This window comes from Haliotis asinina, chromosome 12 (assembly GCF_037392515.1).
Source record: "Haliotis asinina isolate JCU_RB_2024 chromosome 12, JCU_Hal_asi_v2, whole genome shotgun sequence".
Classification (NCBI taxonomy): Eukaryota; Metazoa; Mollusca; class Gastropoda; order Lepetellida; family Haliotidae; genus Haliotis; species Haliotis asinina.
In genome coordinates this window covers 38,258,365-38,280,585 of record NC_090291.1, presented here as the reverse complement: position 1 = coordinate 38,280,585, position 22,221 = coordinate 38,258,365, and the positions used below count along the sequence as shown (strand labels likewise).

The following is a 22,221-nucleotide window of genomic DNA, read 5'->3' as shown; positions in this document are numbered from 1 at the left end:
TCACTTATATTGAGACATTGCACCATCTAAACCAAAATGAGCCCCATTGGCCAGCCAGAAATCTTTCATTATGGCTGAGATCGTTTCTAGGTGTGTTAGCTGAAGACCCAGGGTTTATTCTCCACATGGGTAGAATGTGTGAAGCCTGTTTCTGGTGTCCCCTCCCACCCCCCAAATGATGTTGTTGGAATATTGCTAAAAGCGGTACAAAACTCGCTCACTCTAGGTGTGTTAGCATCATACCTGAGCTTGTGGTCTGTACCCTAGAGGTAAACTGAGCCCTGAATTATTTTTGGTTCTCTCACATTATGCTGCCACCCTATGTTATAAGGGGAGCATTGTTAAACTCGTCTCGCTCAACTCATGCTCACTCATCAATGTTGGTATTTGTATTGTCTAACTTCTTATCCTTCAGCAGAATTGTGACTCATCCAAGTTACATAGCAATATAGCCAAATCTAGGTTCCTGTTAGGCCTGCAGACAAAATCTGTGTCCTGGCCCACAATCTACAAAGTGATCTTGGCACTGTGATGTTGGTAAGGTAATGTTGAGGTATGGACGTTATGGTCACCTTGGTGGAACAGGGCTCTGGTATACTCGTTGCTGCAGACTCAATCATTTCAAATTGTACTTGGTGTGACAGATGTCTCTGTTGGTCATGCAGGCGTGTGTAATTCTTACTTAACTGAATGTCACAACTGGGACACCTGTATGTGGGCAGTCCAAACCACTCGTGATGTTGCACATCATTAATGCAATTGGCCCCAAGGTGGTCCATTATTTAACAAGGCAATAGTCCAGTTCCTCACCACTTCGTTTGTTAATGGCATTTGCCTGATAAGTCATCATCAATGTTTTATATACTGCACAGGAAAAGAAACACAATTTTCCCAAAAATGAAATCTCATGAATGTAGGTGTCCATGTTTATGTCTCTTATTTAAAAACTCGCATTTCTTTTGTTGTTCAGTATATTTTCAATATTTTGAAGTGCATGGTTGATCAAAGGCTCGGCCAAAACCTGACCGTGGTGTATTTTCCTTGGTATTTTCAATTGTAATGGATGTAAACAAAAAACAACTTTCAAACTTGCTTTTAAAGTTAGCATTGCATAGAATGTATGATCTTTTGGATACATTCTACATTTGGATGGATTTGGTTGATTGTTTGATAATTGTGATGTAACTGGTATTATTCAAATATTATTAGTCTAGCAACTTGAGGTAAATATTAAGTCACCAAGTAGATACTGAAATGTTACATAGACATTTTCAGTCTACAGACTGTGAAAGGACTTACTTCATGGAGAATTCCACATTTTATAAAGTGCTTGTTTGGACTGAATGTTTGGAGGGTTAATATCATATCCAATTATCTCTTATTTCATCAAATCAACATGATCATTGTCATGGGACTTGCAACACATGTAGTTAGTGAGTATGGTTTTACACTGCTTTACACAGTATTCCAGTGATATAAGGTGAGTGAGTTTAGGTTTACGCTGCATTCAGCAATATTCCAGGTATATGGCAGCGGTCTGTAAGTAATAGAGTCTGGACCCGACAATCCAGTGATCAACAACATGAGCATTGATCTGCGCAATTGGGAACCGTGTCAACCAAGTCTGACCACTCGTTGGTTACCTCTTATAACAAGCATACAGTAATATAAGGATGGGAGACACCAGAAATGTACTTCACACATTGTACCAATGTGGAGAATTGAACCCTGCTCTTTGGCGTGGCGAACAAATGCATGGATCACTGGACTAGGCTACTGCTCCTGCAACACATTTAAATTTATTGAAGTAAGACATTTATAGTCACCTTTGCTGAGATGTGAACACATCAGATATCCTTACTGCAGTAACATATTGTGATTTGCAAGTTCAGCAGTGAGAGATCACTGATGGAGTAAGCTAAGCATATAGTAGCCCTTCATGGGATTGTCAACATGGGGATATTAGTGATAAAGTAATCTACACATGGAGGTACCCTCAGCAGTTTATGGTGAGATCTTTGGTCTTTGATGTAAGCAACACAAATAAGGACCAGTGATTGGACACATCATTAGATCCCAGCTGTAGCAGCTCATGCTAGAGCAAGCTACACCTATAGTGACCTCAAAAGGGACTGGCAACACATGTAGAGATATGTGTTACAGTAAGCTACACGTATCGTGACCTCAAAAGGGACTGACAACTCATGTAAAGAACTGTGTTAGAGCAAGCTACCTATAGTGACCTCAAAAGGGACTGGCAACACATGTAGAGATATGTGTTACAGTAAGCTACACGTATCGTGACCTCAAAAGGGACTGACAACTCATGTAAAGAACTGTGTTAGAGTAAGCTACACCTATAGTGACCTCAAAAGGGACTGGCAACACATGTAGAGATATGTGTTACAGTAAGCTACACGTATCGTGACCTCAAAAGGGACTGACAACTCATGTAAAGAACTGTGTTAGAGTAAGCTACACCTATAGTGACCTCAAAAGGGACTGGCAACTCGTGTAAAGAATTGTGTTAGAGTAAGCTACACGTATAGTGACCCTAAAGGGACTGGCAAGACGTGTAAAGAACTGTTAGAGTCAGCTACATATATCGTGACCTCAAAAGGGACTGACAACACGTGAGGAGAACTGCGTTAGAGTAAGCTACACAAATACTATTTAAAGAAAGACATACACATGCTGATGTGATTGCATGATGGTGTGCAAAAAGCCTTAGGTAATTAGTGTGAGGCAGCTATTGTGTAATTGTCGTATTAACCTTTAGGGTAGATGAGTCAGTGAGTATGGCTTTACGCCGCTTTTAGACACGCGCACGCACACCGTTAGGGTTAGGGTAGGTGTTTACACACCAACTTCGTCTCAGTGTTGCGGAGTGAAGACAATCCAGTGGTGTGGTCTGTATATAATGGAACAGACGATCCGGTGATCAACATAATGAGCATCGATCTACACAACTGGGATACGACATTTTTCAACCCACATGCAAACTGTGGTGCAAATGGGGTTGCGCAGCATAGAGAATATGACAAGTCTTTGTATATGAGGCATGTAAAAAGACTGGTCATTTTCTTTCTGCGGCGCAAACCATTTGCGCTACAGTTTGCCTGTGGTCAACCTAGTCAACGAGCCTGACCACCCGATCCCGTTAGTCGCCTACTTCGACAAGCATGGGTTACTGACGATCAATTCAAATCCGGATGTTACCGGTCATTTGAAACACATATACGAGTCATAGTAAACTGCACATGTAGTGGTGAGTGAGTGAGTGAGTTTAACATTTCACCGCACACAGCAACCTTCCAACTATATGGCGATAGTCTGTAAGTAATCGAGTCTGGATCAGACAACCCAGTGATCAGTAGCATGACCACATATCTGCGCAACTGGCAACCGATGACATGTCAACCAAGTCGTTGAGCCTGACCACCCGATCACCTTGTCGCCTCTTACGACAAGCATGGTCGCCTTTTATGGCAAGCATGGGTTGCTGAAGGCCTGTTCTGCCCCGGGACCTTCACGGGGCGCACCATGTAATGGAGCATACAGTACAAGGTCTGTAGAAACAATGGAAATACATTGGTTGGATGTGTGCTGAGAGAGGAAACTACTATCTGTAATTAGCAACATGAATGATAGATGTACGCTGGCGTGTTAATCCCACGGTAAATAAGTAAAACTTGTAACCTATTGATTAACGGTGGCAGCATAGGTTGTTTGCGACTTGTAATGTGCACATGCTGTCAAATGAAACGCCTTCGGTGAACCACGTTTGAATAGGTTTTAGAAATAAGTGAGATACGCCACAATACAAGTTTTATTTTGGTATATTTCGACGTTTGATTCAGCTTGAGTGCTACATGAGAATCTCTCTCTCGCCACGCCGATCGTCTTCCCAATGGTGTTTCACATCCTGTCCAACAGCTGCATGTGCTCCCAGGATCACACTAAAAGACGGTAATCTGTATCGCAGTACTCGAACTAGACTAACGCTTAGTCCTTGAATATATTTAATTTTGATAGTGACAGAGAGACGTATTCCAACTGAGAAGGAGTTTCTTGGAGTTGGGAGATTCAGGCTGAACCTTGACTTGCTTCATGTTGGGCTTCAGCATTGGTTCAGGGACTGCGAGATGGAACTTAGACTTGCTTTTTGTAGGGCTTTAACATTGCAGAGATTAATTGCCAGGCAGTAGGGAAAATAATGTGGTTCAGGGATTGTGAGACGAATCTAGACATACTTCATTGCACGGACTCTTGAGCAGTTGGTAAAATGTTGTGTTTCAGGGACTGTAAGGGACTATACTTGAACCACATTATTTTCAGTCCACTAAGGTCTGTAATGGATTACAGCTCTGATTAAACCAATTCCGGATTTTCATCTTCATTTTCTCTGGGCTCGTTATCATTTTTAATGGAACCATGTGTCTCTTTCAGATTTTCAGAGACTAAGCGTTGGTCCACAGAGACATGGATATTTCGTTATGTCTCAATAGCAATGTGTGTAAAATATATGTGGTTTCACGTAACACAAGCACGCGAGCTCGCATACATACTGGGGTAGGGGGGAAGTTGGTTCTTTTCTCTTCCTCCCACCCCCTTGCACCTTGCACTTCCCTTGATCCGACAAAGTCGTGTTTGTGACTATGAAAGAGGATTCCTAAGTCATGTCCTAACAGACTGGAAAAGTGACAGTGACACAGAGCATTTGAAGCGGTTGTAAAATCCTGGCTTATCCAACGCCTCGGGCAGAGACGTGTCAGCTGTGACTGAGCGGTGAGAGAACGCCTCCCAGTGTTTAATGGGGTCAAAGGATTGCTGTCAAGATCGCATGAGACCATAACCTTTACATAAAGTGTGTCACTCTATCGCCGTGGAAGAAAACATATTCGACATATATGGACAACTTTAATTCACATAGTATGTGTCATTTTCTTAAATCATAAGAACTACCTATTCACATTCTCGATTCCAAATGAAGTACAAATGTACTCTAAGTCATGATGTAATCATCTTAATAATTTTTACACTGGTTGCAAGATATGTCAGTTATATTTCACGATGTGTCAGCGTAGAGTAGTAGGTAATCCGAGTCGCAGGCCGCAGGGGAATTTATCACGTTGGCGTGTGTATGCACTGGATAGGTGCGGGCGTACCGTGGACCACATACCGGGTTGGATCTGGGAGTACTGGTTGCAAAGGGATACAACTCTGCACTTCTTAGGCCACTATGCTATCCACGCTCAAAAACAGACGAATTTCATCTGTTACGTTGGATCGGATCGGAACAATCGCAAGCAATAGCATTACAGGCGTGATGAAACCCGTGCACAACTACTACAGCAGGGACCCGTTTCTCAAAACGATCGTAGCACTAAGGTGATCGTAACACCCATTCTTTAACATAGACCTACGGCAGTCGTAGGGCTATGATCGCTTTATGAAACGGGCCCTAGGACAGCAAAGTAAATTTGCTCATGCTCAATAGCATATTTTTTTAAAAATTGCGTTCATCTTAAAGGATAAGCTCACGGCATATAACTTTAAGCAGACTAACGTTTGATCGAAGTGTCCAAGTAAGGTGGGATCTCTCGATCTCTCTCTCTCTCTCTCTCTCTCTCTCTCTCTCACACACACACACACACACACACACACACACATATCCTATACTATAGACAACAATCCCATTCACAACGTCTCAATGGTCTCGAAGATAGAGCGTCACAAACAGACGTTAAGAGATCAAACTTGTTGTTGCCCTGCCTATAAAACAGACTGGAGGATTCGAGGCTTGGAAAGTGTGTGTCGCTACATAAACGCAGTAATCAGGAATGTATGGATAAACCTGGTTTCACCTCTCTCCACAAAGAGGGTGTTCTTTACTGGAGTCACTGGGGAACTTCCGAACATTTGTGCAAATTTGTATTTCTATACATGAATATGTAAAGGTGATAAACTGGTGATAGATATACACTGGATGCAATTTGTACTAATATTAATACCGTCCCTGGGATTCTCACATGTACACACAGAATACTCGCTGTAGATCACTGATACGACGTAAAACAACATACAATCACTCACTTGTAGATCGTCTCTCCTTGTACGTGTACTTATGCTTTCAACATAAATTGACAGAAACTGCGGTGAAATTGCCTACAGTGTGAGGACTCCCAGCTTTTAAGTCAAGCAAGGTCTAGTAAAATCGCGACATCAACATTAGCATTGTGACGTCACAACTTTGAACCATTTTGACGTCATACGTCAAGCGCTATTACCCTATTGTAATATTGAAGTGAAAATATTACACTGCAGTAGCTTCCACGGGCGAGTAATAATTATACGTGTACAAAATGTCTGCGTTGAATGAGCTATCTGTGAGCTGGATGTCATCGTGTTTTAGTTTCAGCGGGAAGAGATCTCAAGAGCACGAGATGATTCACAATGTTCGGTCGTCCTGAAAATCTCTATCAACGTAATTAGATATGGAACTATGTCGACTGAATCTTTAAGAGACGTTCTATATAACATAGAGTCCATGGGTAAGCTAAAGGTCATCCACTTGTAATAATTTCATTTGGGGGTAATTGTTTCTTTTTTCAATACAGCAAATAAAGATATATGCTAAATAATATTGAGCTCATTCTACAAGTGGGTAAGCTATAGGTTGCAATAATTTCAGTTTTTGGTAATTGTTTCTTTTTCCAAGACAGACTATAAGGATATATTCACATGAAATAAATACAGCTTTGGTGATTCAATTAGGTTTGGGAGTATTAATTACCTTGTACATGTACATTAATCAGCTAGTGCGATTTTAAGAAGAAAACACATCTGCTTTAATTCTATATATTGTCGGTTATATGTCTTAGCTGGTCGTCTGTGAAAAAATCCATCTTATATTACAGAAAATAATATAAAAAGTAGCAAGCGTGTAAGAAATGAAACGCTTGTTTTTGTTCTGTCCGCAAGTCGATTTGCGGGGCCAAGATCACACTGCTTGGGGACTTGGCACTGGATGTGTGATGACACGAACTGGGGCCTTTATGGGTTGGAATTTTCTGTGCATGGGTTTACAAAATGTGAAAACAACTGAAATGGGCAACGGTTTTCTTTAAACGTGATTTAACAGTTTCTTGTATTTTTTTAACTGTTGTTTCAGTTATGATACATTGAAATAAAACGCCAGTGTGTCTCTAATTCGCGTAGTTCAACAAAGACAGTGTGATTATTTTTATGGACAGATGACGCCTAGAAAAACAAATTTAGCACATCATCCGGGCACCTTCTCTGTAGCTTCATTCTGATTGGCTGACTCTTAACCAGCGCAGATATTTTCAATAGCAATCATGCATTTGTAAGACGGCACACGATTGGTCAAAATTGAAGCCACTTTCGAGTAAATAAATGGACATTTGTAAGTGTTTTTTGTCATGACACAATATATTGGTGTGCAGATAAAATACTTCTCTTACACGACACATACTGCATTTATGTACTTTTGTCTAAATGCATATTTTGCTCTATGAAAATGCAAACAAGCAATGATTTCTGTTTCTCAGATTGACCAATAGGAAAGCAGGTCACTGGAGTACCTTCGGTGTATACACGATGCAAGATGTTGAGGGTTTAGCGGCCTAAAGTCTACAAATTCATCCACAGAGTATTAGTGAAATTTTTCGACCAAAGGACAGGTGAGAGTGTAATGTACCTTATTAAATGATGTTAAAATGTACCGTTTTAAGTTCATTTGGTCCAGTTAAGTTCTAGTGACCACCCTATCCCCGGATATGGTCCGGGTTTCGTGAGCTTCTGTCGAGATAATTTCTTCAAAAACTACAAGCGAAATGGCGTTCAAAGGAAACTTTTCCCATTGTTCTAATTTTTATAAGTTCTTTTAATAAAATAACGATGGGAATGTGTTATAGGACTGTCAAATAGTGTTGTGGACGTAAGTTGGCATCATTGTTGTCACTCTCGTGCCATACACGTGCTGTTGTAAATACACTGAAACACCGGGGATACGGGCACCTTATTGAGCGAGGGACACTGACATACTTGAGTGCTTTTGTTCAGCCGCGACTTGGTATTAAGTCGGACATGATGATTCTTTGTCTACGTGCCCTACAAATTTGATATTTATGCTTGTGGGTTATCTCACGCAACCATCTAGTTACCTTTGTACAATTTTTGTCCCCACAACAACTGTCAATTTCACTGGACCACTAGTACTCCATGGGCATGGCCATGTTCATATTTGCATGCATGCAGGGCATGGGAGTATTGACACTGAAGCCTTTGGGCAAGTCTAATCTAATCGAAAACAAATTTAACTTTGCAAAGTGTTATTTGAGAGATGGGTAGCCTGTGATAGACTTATATGGATGAAGGTTATATTTCTTTCATTTGATTTTCAAGGACAATACATTTGTCTTGAGATTAACTTTCATAATTATGTATAATTAAAGTTAGTTTTTTTAAATTAAAGCCACATTTTTGGAAGTTGTAATAACATATTTATACGGTTTATTTTTAAGTTTATTCACTCAAGTACAGCTTTCTTTGTCATATATCACAAAAATGGTGACATATCATATGTTTCTATTTTAAGACATTCTACCTACATGGGGATTTCCCATGTTGTTACATTTGCACTTTCTTTGTAATCATGGTAATAATATTTGTAGTTATTAAATGACCATTTGCCTACATTCAGTGCCCATTACAGTGTCCCCTGATTTCGGACGTGTAGTTAGTGGAAAATATGTTGTTTTTATGTCCCCCCTGAAATACCCTGTGTTTTTTTTATGTTGACCTGTGGCGAATATTTTTGTTAGATATTTGACATTTACAGTATTTTAGCAGTTTCTATAATAGTTTGAGACACATGAAGTGTTCAGACAATTTGACTTTTTGACAAAGCTAGTTCATCAATTTTCATGAGTGTTTTTTATCATGTTTTGGTTAGTCTTTGATCGCCGAAGTATCTGTTTTTAGTTGTCAGTCATAAGCATGTTAGTAACAACCTGAACACATTTGGGATGGGTTTTATTTTGTTTTTATTTTATTTTATTTTTTTAGAAAAAAAAATGTGCTTTTGCTATATCTCAGTCTTTAACCGTCATTAACCATATAATTGCGTGCAACAAATTGTATTAACAAAAACTGTCATATGCTTGAGTGCAGGTCATGGGATTATATTTTATGTTGAGCCATCCATAGAAATAATGGTCTGTGTGGTAAAATATGTACGTATGTACCTTAGGTGTGTTAGATACCATGAAATAAATCCCAGATGTCCATTTCTTATCCTGGACAACCTTTATTTTTCTTATAAATAGCTGGTTTTTATTTTTTTGTTAAAACAGTTATTCCAGATTACATCTTATTTGAGGATTAGTGATATTGTCTATGCCAGGATTGGTCATGTGACAGTTACACTGGGTTGTTACTTGATTCAAGAGCCTGGGTAATAACTTGATTCAAGAGCCTGGATAAAGATAAATGCTCTATAAAATAAAGACAATGAAGAAATTTGTACAAGACCCTGGCTAACCCTGCTTGGAGAAATTAGAAAGAATTTTTTATGATGCATGTTAATATATGGGTAATATGGATATTGCAGCACCTAACTCTGCTATGTGGAATGACAATACAAAGAGTTTGATTGAATGGATTTTTTGTTAAGAAATATTACAGTTGTCACATTTTTAGTCTATAAAACATTCAGTATGTAAGTCCTTGGAGTTATATGCAGTTTTTCATCCTGTTGCAGGTACTAGTGGATACTGATCTGCTGGTTCCTGTCTCGCATGCATCAAACAATGGCAAGTATATGAGCAAGACATAGTGCATGGTTTGACACAGGCTAGTAACACCATAAAGGGTGCTTGCAAAAAATGGCAGAAGAGCCAATGTTGAGCCTGTTTGATTCAGATTCGGCCTTCTTGGATGATCTCACCAACCCTGGGACGACAGAAATGGTTCCTTCTCAGGGAATGGGTGGTGTGATGCCAGGGGCAGAGAGCCTGATGGCCTCTGGCATGCCTGGGATGCAGCAGCCACACATGGGCCAGCAACAGGAGGCCATGATATTGTCACAACAGACCCAGCAAGGGTATAATCAGATGAGAGGATTGCCACAAGAAAATTTTGGGAACATGGCACCTCAGAATTCTGTGATGAATCAACAATACGGCCGTGAAGGATATAATCAGTATGGATCTGTACCCAAGCTTCACCACATGAGCGACCAAATGATGATGGGTGGACAGAACCAGAACATGATGGCACAAGCAATGCCAAGACAGCAGCAGCAACAGCAACAGTACAATAGTCCACCTTCTGGAGGGACAATGATGCAACATCCATCTGGAGGGTATCAGAACTTTGGCATGTCCCCTGGGCCTCGATTACCAAATCCTCAGCAACAGCAAATGGGAATGGTTCAGAACTCAGTATGGAATCACAACCAGACAAGTCCAACACACCCTCAGTACATGTCTCAGCCGACACAGCAGCAGCAGCCCCCACAGCAGCAGCAGCAACAACCTATGAGCAATACCACATCACAAATGTCCCCTTACATACCCCAGCATGACTATGCTATGCCCAATGCATGCCAGCAAGGTTCACGTCTTGGACACTACCAAGATGGAACTCCGCAGAGTGTACAAAGCAATGCTTTTATGCAGGGTATGGCTTCCCCTCCTCAAGGAAGTAGAGTGTCCATGGCCCAAGGTGTAAGCCCTGCTCAACCCTTTCAGCAGAGCAATCCAGTTTCTAGCCAGCAACCTGGTATGGGAATGTCCAATTTCAATGTTTCCCAACAATCATCGGGAATGCAGCCAAGGTTTCCCGCTGATTATATGACACAAGGACCACAAGTTAACTCAGGGACCACACCTCAAAATAAACTTCAACACTATTCCTATTCAGCTGGTCAACAACAGACCCAACAACAGTTATCTCAGGGCATGGGAGAGTCATCTTCATTAGCACATTATCCTAATCAGAGTCCCACAAGTAATATGTCTTATAGACCCCCCTTTCCAGGAATGCCCCCACAGAGAGCAACAACCCCTTCACCAAGACCCACCCCAACACCGCCGTCTCACACTCCAACTCATTCCTCCTCATCTCAGGGAAATTTTGGTCAGTCGAGCCTTCAGCAGTTAGAACAGCTAGTTCCTCAGATGGGCAGTTTGTCAAACACAAACCCTTTTCAAAGAGTGATGCAAAGTGCTCCAACATCAACCATGGGAATGAGTATTGCACAGAAGCCACCTGTGTATAGTAGTAGTAACTTTCAAACAACAACGGCACCATCCACCACTGGAATCTTGTCAGGAAACACAATGCACCCAACCATGGGAATGGTGGTGAACACAGGACACCCAAATGCTGCTGGCCCACTTAGTCCTAGTCATGGTATGATGCCAAACCAGCAGAATGTAAATATGGAGATACAAAGACTGCAGCAGCAGATTCAGCAGTTGTACAGCATGCCTCAGACCCAACAGATCCAACAGCAGATGCTGGACCTTCAAGAAAGAGTGAGGATGTTAAAGGCACAGCAGCAACAGCAGATCCTGCAGATGCAGCAGAGACAACAGATGCACACAGGAGCTGGAGGTCCTGGTCCAATGCGAGGTCCCCAAGGCCAAGCTGTGCGTGGGATGCCAGGACCCCGCCCTAGAATGCCACAGCCGCAGCTGCAACAACAGCAACAGCAACAGCAGCAGCAGCAACAACAACAATTGTCCCCATCACCACAGGCGGCGCCAATCCAGGGCCCACAGTCCATGACACAGCCAACACAGATGCCACCAACTATGCCTCAGTTGTCGCCAACACCACCTAAAACACCTCAAGGGTCTTTATCAGTGTCATCACCACAGAGGGTACAACAGCAGTTTGTACAGGTAGGAACATTACCATGTCTTAGCTGGTTACATTAGTCATTCATGTACAGGATTAGTGTGCCATATATAACTGTTGATAGCCAAATTTTGAAGACTCCAATAAGCAAACTGTGGAGGGAGTCAGCTTATCTTCAACACTTTCATCAAATTTCAGTAAGAAAATGACATTTTGCTGGAATGAAAAAGAGAGAATGACTTTGTCATCAGCAAGTAAACATTACTAGACAAGTTTATTTGAATAAAGCAAACTGGTATTGGTAACTGCCAGTTGCCTTGCATTTGGAATTGGCTGTTATTAGGAGTAGACCTCATTGCAAGAGTTGGCTACCAAAATACTACCAAATTAGGGAATTTGTCATAAGACATACTAGCATCTTCAATATTTGGACACTTCTTCAAAAATGACTCCCAACTTTGCAGAATGTTTATTGTTCATAGGACAGGATTCAGTTAGGTCACTGAATGTAAATTCAACTCTCCCCTTGGCATAGTGTCTTCAGGGGTGAAAGCACATACTGGTGGAGTGATGTGTAGTGGGTTTTCTTTAACCAATACAATACACAGATAATCTTTTTTTCTGCATCAGTACATGATGATACTTTTGCTTAAATAAATTACTTCCTGCTCTTTCCCTTCAGAGTCAGATATTAAATATGTTCTGTTATAAGCATTTTAGGTTTGCTGACAATAGAGGCTACTCATAATGTTCCTTCCACCAGCTTGTCCTTTTCACGCTGCTCAGAAAAATTGATGGTGAAGACGTTTTCAAATGATTTGACGTAAATATGCATATAAAATATTGACCTATGTTACTTATTGTGTCACCTCTATGACATTAGAGTACTGATGTACCATGTTTCCCCTCCGTCAGAACTTTATTTTTGGACATGTTTCATCAAATTTATGATTTGATAGTGTAATGTGGCATGAATGCATACTTAAATGACCTTGACCTTTTGTTTCCAAAGTAAGATTTGTTGCAGTCATGAGATATACCATGCACAGTGTATGAATCCTCTAGTGTCATTAAAATCGTATGTATTAATCCTTCTAATTTCTGTTTTACTACCTGAATATGTTTGTATAATATTTGACATGTTTGTTATGTCATGGATAGAAAATTTGGCATTTGGTTATGATGTGAGAATGAGGATGTATTTTTCAACAGTTCTGTCTGTAAGCAGATGAATCAACACAGAAGTTGGCATTTTGTCACTACTTGAGTAATATGTTGTATGCAATGTGAAGTGTTGTGAATAATCATTACTCACTTAAAGGTGTGTTGTCATCATGATGATCTCCACTATCCTTGTTTTGTAGCTTTTCAGATCTTTTCATCTACATAAATGAGCATCTCTGATTAAAGTAGGTGTACTCCCAAATCTTATATTATAACTCCCTTACAAACGTCTGGATTACTTTATACCTAAGTTGCCTATCTTCAGTATCAGTGTCGTCAGCCATGCTATTGCTGGAATATTGCTAAAAGCAGTGTAGAACTCGCTCACTCACCCTCCCAAATCTCACAAGGTGGTACTTCAGAATCAAGACTGGTCAAAACATACCAGATGCAATGCAAGTAGTTTTATTTTAATGCTGGCCAGAAGTTGGTATTGTCACTGGAAGGAAGATGTTGCACACAATCTTAAAATACCTTATAGACATGATTGTTCCATTTCTTGGCATCCTGCTGTAACATGGCTTGAATATTACTAAAACATTGTTAAAACCTATTTCTTCTGCAATGTTGTTGACAAACACAAGTGATAATTTACACATACAGTACACAAAGTTGCATCTTAAATTGTTAAATTGCTTAAGTGATGTTCAGAACGTTGTTTTTGTGTCAGTATTAAAATTCTGCATAATATTGTCACCGCTCACCTATAATATGAAATATTTCACTTGTTACTTTACTGTATAATATATTTTGGCTCAAATACAATTCCATGTGTATTGATAATCAATCAGTATTTAGTTAAAGCCTAACAGCATCTATCTCCTATTGATAACCAGCCCTATTACTACATACCATTAACAATCACCATATACAGATCTAAATTGTCCCCTGTGACCCACAAATCACTTCTTGATATTATTTTGGTTTCCAGTTATTTTTTTATATTTTTTTCATTGTGGACTCAAGGTCCTTAACAATCAAGAAACATTTTTCTCTCATCCAAAATGCAAACACATCTGTGCCCCTGGCCTTTTTGTTGTATCATTGGTGTATGAAGATATGTAATGCATCATGACAAGCGTATGTTGATGGATATTGTATGAATGTATCTTTGGGTTTGGTAGAGCAGTAGGATAGCCTTGTGGTTAAAGCAGGTTTGAATCTACAGATGGGTAAAATGTGAAACCCATTTCTGGTGTCCATTTCCATTTCCCTTGCTATGATATTGCTTGAATAATGCTTTTCAAGATTGTGTGAAACCATTCTAACTCGGCTTTCTGGTTTGGGGACAAATGTATGATCTCTTGATATGTTAAACTAATTTCTACTGTTCGCTCAGAAGCTGAACAAACTTGAACATGTTGAATTGTGACAAATATAATGAACTGTAGGTATGAGTTTCTTGTGTTAGTACTTATATTTTGCAGTTGTGTCAAGGCGTTCCCCATTGAGTTAAAGACAGTGATGCTTACATTTCTTGATATGTTATTGAGACATGGATAGTTTAATGGGGAAAGCCCTATATATTCTGTTTTTTAGAATAAGGCTATTGGTGACTGTCAGAGCTCTATATCTGACAGTTACAAACGCAGCACCACAAGCAAATGTGAAAATATTTGTTACTAGGCTTTCCAATATATGTCTCCAAATCTTTACTAGAGGATAGGTGTACTCAGGTTGTATGGCATCCTGTTTGAAGCTGTAGACTCCATTAGCATTGTGATATTGATGGTTTTTACTCTGATGATATTGATACTTTTCTTTATCTGACCTCTCCAACTGATCATTAATAGATTGTAATAGTTCTAATTCTCATGAAAAATTTACATATGGTTATACTTAAAAGTTAAGCTAGGTTTCACATCTGGTCACATAAGCAAGTTTTATTATTGAACAAACATTGTTGAAACCTCAAACTACATGGGTCTTTTTAGACTATTTACAGTGCAGTTATGTTCCTTTTTCACACTGACTATATTATCTGGATGTTTGGAAGTCCTGTGATGAGGAATGGGATTGATCTACATGTGGTAAAGTGATCTGGCAGTAGAAAAGTTCGATGCTTCTGCTTGTCCTGTATTATGTTCAGAATACTGTAGTCATATTTGAAGGAAGTGAGCATGTTTTATGTGCAATGATAAGCGACATACTGCAGTTGGTATCAGTCGTTATGACAGTTTAATGATGTGTAGATTTATTGTGGATGATTCAACTTACGTTCCTGTTCAAAATTACTATTTAGTGAAGCTACTACCTTCCAAGAACAGAGTGGGTCCACTGTTTTTATTCAAACAAAATTTAAAATTGCTTGAGTTTTGTGGAATCCAAAAACTTGATATTCTTATGCAATAGATAAAGGAAACACCTTCTTGCGCTTGATTATGTGCCATAGAAACTATACATAATTGATGAAGCATAACTGTTTGAATTTCTTTAATGTAAAATAGGAACAGATGGAAAGTTTCCTTCTAAATGACATTTATTTGTGTTTTTGACAAACTAAATGTTAATATATAAAATATGGATGGAAATCTAAGAAGACTAAAAATGTTGATGCAGTGAATGAGTGTAAAATGTGCCTGAGTCTTGACATATTACATTTGAAAATTTCACTGCTAAGCAGCATGTCTTTAGTACTGTGGTACTGGATAAATGATAAAAATCATAATGCCAATTGTAAGTAGGTTATAGTGCTGTATAGATTTTAGCTTTCATGTTCACTGTCTCTGGTTGGTATTTTTGCTGAGGCTTATTTACGTATTGATTCCAAGCAAGCTATCCATAGTTCACCTCCAATTATGACTGTTACCATAACAAATACAGTGCAGTGCTGTTAAAATATGATGAAATTGATTTTTGTTGATTCAGAGCTTGACTCCAGTATGTAAAGATCTGTCATGTTAGTCATAATTAGGTGTGTTGCATGCATATTATCAGTGGACTACCCTGCTTGATGAGCTCATATGATCTTACATTTGGTGGATGTACCTCCCTGTGTTTGGAACTAGCAAGCGAGGAGAGTGGTTCTGCTCATGGTAAATAATAGCCTTTTTTTTCAGTGACGGTGATGAGGGTGGTTGTATCGGTTTTTGTTAATGGTGTTGAGAGCTGGGCAATCAGGACTGGTGGGATATGTCGCGTTATGGATCAATACATGGAGAGAGAAATTTTAATTGATTCATGGTTCGCCATGGTTACTGCATGTTGTCTAGTGTTTTCTTCAAGTAACTAACTACATTCAACTTACTTCTTGTGTGTGTATGCTGACATGAAGTACAACTTTTCCTCTATGTTGGTTTTATGTTATTTGTTACTTCAGAGGAAGTTTGGTATAATGACAAAAATGATGCAGTATCCAGAGTTCTGGTTTGTGCATACATTATGTATGCATGTAATGATAGTTTACTGGACCTTACATTCTCATTTTCAAAACTGTATTGAGCTATGCTTATAAATGGTGACTAAGGGGATTGGAGGGTCCTGCTATAGTTAGAGCCACAAAATAACATTAAGCATCTATTGTGTATGTGTGTGATATTCCTGACGTGCTGTGAATCACTGGATTATTTGGTTCAAAGTCAATAATGTTGATATGACTGGAATGAGATGTGAAACAGTATACAAACATAATAGCATATCAAACTGTTCCGAGTCATTAACATGTTCATTCTGGAAAAAGTATGTCCAGGATCGTTCAGGTTTCTGAATGTTTCATTTTTACTGGTAGTGTCAACGACCTTCACGTTTTTATTGTTAAGGTGATGGATAAGTGATATTTATTTTGTTTTGAGTTGCTGTTTGAAGGTATTTCTTTTAACATGAAGATTTTCTTCGCCAGTGTAGGCTTGCTGTGGGTTAGCAGTTTGATTTGTCTTTATCTTAGTCTATCTCACAGTCCTGTACCCTATTATTTTCCCTAGTGCTCAACCCTCCCTGGCATGCTAAAGCCCTAGATGAAGCAACTCGAGATTCCCTCAGATTCAGTTCTGAGTCTCTGTTCTCCTTTTATCATTCATATAGAGGCAGAAGTTGCTGATATGAGTCACTGCAGTGTGATATTCTTTCTACATATTATGCAGTTCTGTCTGAAGATAAACTTACTGGTACGTTAGATAGGGTCTTTTTTTTTCATTTCTAATTTGTTTTGTTGGAAGTGTGACTATTTGTGGTTCGTTGTTTTCAGTTCTTGTTTAGTGTTGGTAAATTGTGAAATGAATATGTTTGTTTCAAAGCCAAACATTTTGGCTCTGATATGAAGCAAATTTTTATGTTCTCATACAGAGTGGTGGGGTTTCCTATTGGTTGAATTGCCCCACTATGCATCAAGTTAGAATGATCTAACCATGCAGTTGTTCAAATCTGTTGAGTATTTTGTGTGCGAATATGTTGTCAGTGACACATTTCCAAAAATAGAAAATCATTTTGAGATCTGCAGTGATTGGGAAAGACAGGGGCTTGGGCCATTTTGCACATTAGAATAAACAGTGGCCCATGAAAATTTTGAAGTTTACTATTAATACAAGGGCAGTGACCCATTCCAAATTCTGGAAATGGCTAATAATCCTGAAAATAGCCCATTGTCACAGCTCTCTATCCTAATCCCTGGATCTGGCATCAGCATGTGCATGATCTGTACATGATCTGAAAAGGAACTGTTCATTAACAAAGACTAATCAATAATGAGCATCAGTTTTAAAAAGCATACCAGTCAGAGCTAAAGTTCTAATAGCAACACCAGGAGTCATGCAATGTGTTGTGTGTGTTGTCTTGAAAAGGTGGTAGTGGTGGTAGGCCTCACTGTCTTCGCTCTCAACCTGTAGCTATTGATCTAGGAAAAGCCTGTGATGATTGTATTGATTGTGTTGCTCTCTCGGCTTCTTTAGCGAAGGTGAGCAGTAGTCGTTGACCAGTTGTAACGACACACGCTCTCTGCTGGCGTCTGTCCGCTGCTCTTGGCTTAGCCGTGCCGGTCATGATTAGCTTGGTAGGCAGGCTCCAGACTCCATCTGTGACAGTTGCTGTGTTAAACTGTCATCCTCTCCATCTTGGTCTAACTCAAATCATTAAATATGTATTAGGATCATACCTACGCCAGCGATTAACCAGCTCTCATCTCCAACCACTGGTCTTCACTGGCCTGTCATTTTTCTTCCATGAAATCCATGAGACATGTTTGCTAATATTTGAGAGATATAACATCTTTACGTATGAAGAAATTACTCGATGATGCATTGACAGAAGTAAGGGTTTTGAGAGATATAACATCTTTACGTATGAAGAAATTACTCGATGATGCATTGACAGAAGTAAGGGTTTTTTTTCTGATCAGTGGAAGAAGTACTCATGTACATTTCTTTAATAATGTGGGAAATTAATCTGAAAGTGTTGACTTTCAACTTTTAGGTTGATGGAAAGTATGGGTGATTACAAATGGTGAAATGAGGTGTATCTGAAGTTAATGTAAGCGATATGGGCAGACAAATTGTTCTTTAAAAAAATAATTATTAATGTCATATCGTGTCAGTGATTTGTTATTACTCATGTAAGAGTTATTTTAACATACTGACACAACATACATCGTATTTTAGTATTTTAATCACTCTGTATAGATCAATTGTCAGCCACCCGTGCTAAACATTAGTTTTTATTATTGTCTCAGCTGGAAAATATTTTAGTTCCTGTTTTAGAAAACAATGTGTGAATGCCATATATCTGATATATGAATCGCTGATGTCTACAAACTTGATATTTGCTGGAATATTGCAAACCATACTCACTCACTCACACATTCCTGTTTTAGATTATTGAAAGTGGCTGAAGTATTCTGCCGATAATTGAGAAGCTGAAAGGGTTTTTTTGTGTGAAATTTCTACTCTTCTTTAGAGCTAAATAGGAACATAAACATGTTTTCCTCATACTTCAAGCATGGTTGTTGGCTTACTGTCATGTAAAGGCTAATGTATCCCAATAATCTGAGCCAGTGGAGTTGTGTCCCTTGTTCATGACAGGGTACAGTGATCACTGTCTTTCTGCTCATTGATTTTGCCAAACTGCTGTGAGGGTGGTGGTTGCAATTGTCTTTTAGCAACCCTGTATCATCACAAAGCGCATCTTAGAGAATTGGGCTGTGAGACACATGTATCTCAGTTGTGTAGATTGATGCACATTGGTCAAAGCTTGATTATTTACAGTCACACAGACTGCTGTCTTGTAACTGGAATACTCACGAGTTTAGCATCAATTGACGAGTGTTGGTTTTACTAATGGGAAATGGCTAAGATTAGCGTCACTGTGAACTTTCTGCCCTCATTCAGGTCACATGGGGCTGTGGGGTAACCTTTTGGTGAAAACGCTTGTTCGTCACTCCAAAGACGCCGGTTCGATACCCAACATGGAGTAGCATTTCATTGAGATCGTTTAAGCTTTTACACTTTTATGAACAGCATAGAAGAAATATAAAAGCAATGGTAAATCAACCCATTTTCACCTTCATGTGTTTACCTTTTACCGAACAGTTCGTACAATATTCAGCAGTTCAGATGACTCCCTGACACATTCTTTGTAGAGAGGTACATATAATTCAAGTAGTAAGCTGTACTTACCTTACAATTTTCAAAAAAAAAATACAGGTGTCTAACTGTGAGTGTCTGGGTTCAAATCCTTGATGAGATTCAACCAAAATTAGTACTAGAATCTGTTCTTAACCAAGGAGGTGTAATCCTAAACATAACATATCTTGTTTGACGACTTTATGAAATGGCATTGTGTGTTCATGAGTCATGTATGGCTATGCAAGACTGATATACAAACATTTTTTTTTTCTGAAAAGTATTGTTGTTCAGTGCAAAGTTACTGCATTGTTATATCCCTACACTATTTATCCCCTGCCATGCGATTAGCGCCAAGCAAGGGATATAGTATTAGACTCTGTCCGTCCGTCCAGATTGGAATACTTAGGAACAGTTGACTAGATTCTTTCTATATTTGGTATCTAGGTGATTTCAACATGTAAGCTGCATGTTAAGCTTGTCAGCGACATATCTCACGAACCGTTCACTGTATTTTCTTCATATTTAACACCAAACTTTATCTTTGAATGTGCAGGGCCCAGTCAGCTTTTTAGGAGTTTCATGCACTGGTCATAATCTAAGTGACTCTTCAAAATGTCATAAAGGTGACTATGCTTGTCGTAAGAGGCGACTCGCGAGATTGGGTGGTCAGACTAGCTGACTTGTTTGACACATGTCATCGGTTCCCTATTGTGCAGATCGCTGCTCATGTTGTTGATCACTGGATTGTCTGGTCCAGACTCGATTATTTACAGACCGCCGCCATATAGCTGGAATATTGCGGAGTGCGGCATACAACTAAACTCACTCACATGCTCACTCATTTCTTTTCAAGTTTTCAAATATGAGACGGGGGATTATGTCACCTCAGTGACAATGCTTGTTATGTCTTTCATAATTTATGCATTTTGATGGTGATCATCCCATTTTTTGAATGCTGACATTGCTCAGACTTATAAGTACAGCAGTCAAGATGTCATTACATTTTATTTGGAACACAAGTGTGAAATTGACAGATTGTCAAATCTATCACTTGTGACTATGTTTTGCATGCCCATTTATGTAACAGACATATCTGTTCCAAATTGTATTAGCCAACACCCAAATTCTTACTTCTTAAGAATGGGACTTAGCCTTTACTTTATGAAACTGTTGATTTTAATCTAACATTTTTGACATCCACACATTATTATATGAAACACGTTTGATGATAATATTAAGCAGACAAGAAGATGCATAACTGATCACTAAAATTTTCACAAGGCTTTTTAGCCTGGCCACGCCTCCATCATACCCACTGGTTTTGGCCTGGCCTAGCTAAATTTTCATTACTGATAGTGTCGATTACTGGGGCAGTATTTACGTTGTGAATTGTTTAAAAATCTAGTCTGTGTATGCTTAAAGAAATCAGTTTAAACCATATTGAAGTAGAGGTATCAGCATTAATATATAATATCCTTCATGGCTTTGATTTCATTACAGTTTGAACAAAACTGTATCTTTTTAGGTAGGTCAGATGTTCTTACAGGATATTTTGTCAAGTAAGACATGCTGTTTCGTCACTGAGTACTATTGTATGTGTTCCATCAAACACTACCATGGTGTCATGGGGAAGATTTATTACCAACTCCTTATTTATGAGACAGGTACGTCAACTCAAGACTGCACAGTGTTATTCCTTGATGACTTGTCAGGAATTGAGCTTGGAAGTTAGATGAAGACTTACATCATTGCCTAAACCATTCAAAATTATGCATAATTACCTCTTGATGAAATTACTGAGTAACACTTATCCTTTTTTTTGACAAAACACGTTTTAAAACTGCCTTTCTAGAAAATCCTATCATGTGAACAACAGATCTTAAGCCTATGTGAGCTCAGCTACTTGCATGTATTTTAACACTGTTTTCTATAAATGGTGCTAAGACCTAAGAAAGTAGATTTGAATGTTCTTGAGACAGGCTGCTAGATATTTAGGCTTAATCATACATTGATTTGAATTGACATGAAAGCGTTGTTATACTTTGGATTAGGATGTGTATTTGACTCTCACAGTTTGGTATAATTTATGAATCTTTTAGGAGGGAGGGGTGATTCCCATTTAGTAAACTGAAACAATTAACTTTCAAGTTTCAATTATTTAACCTGATCCTTTTACAGAAATAGACTGTAAAAACATTCATGAAACTTAACACATTGTTACCATAGCTTGCAAAATGTCAGGAAAAGGTCTATTATCCCACAAGAATGAGGAAAAGATTACCACTTGAATGGAGGTGGTGAAGGAACCATGGCCTAATTAGCCTGTCTTACATCACAAAGCTTAGACAATGGGAAGGATGGGGAGCCCAAGCTAGAGAACAAAGCCTGTACTTCAGACAATTGTAGTCAGTGAAGCCTGGTGGAAAACAAGGTGTCACATCCTCTCAACTGATCTAATATGTATGCATACTATAGCTTTATAACCACTTGACCCAGATGTGTGGGTGAAGGTAGTGTTGCTAGATAGTTACAGGTAAATATACACAAGTTACGT

General features: G+C 39.0%; 1 protein-coding gene across 3 annotated transcripts in view; it reads left to right on the top strand.

The window, feature by feature from the left end:
* Nucleotides 1–7,371: 7,371 nt before the first annotated feature.
* The window catches only part of LOC137258190 (chromodomain-helicase-DNA-binding protein 8-like), a 51,611-nt gene continuing 36,761 nt past the window's right edge, over nt 7,372–22,221 (top strand). Inside the window, exons 1-3 of one of the 3 annotated variants that reach the window (XM_067795768.1) lie at nt 7,372–7,429; nt 7,575–7,706; nt 9,788–11,936. In XM_067795768.1, coding sequence (XP_067651869.1) covers nt 9,912–11,936 — 2,025 coding nt within the window. In that variant the 5' untranslated portion in view covers nt 7,372–7,429; nt 7,575–7,706; nt 9,788–9,911. Of the gene's footprint in view, nt 7,430–7,574; nt 7,707–9,787; nt 11,937–16,073; nt 16,152–22,221 lie in introns of those variants that run through there. The other 2 variants (XM_067795769.1, XM_067795770.1) reach the window with 2 other exon arrangements.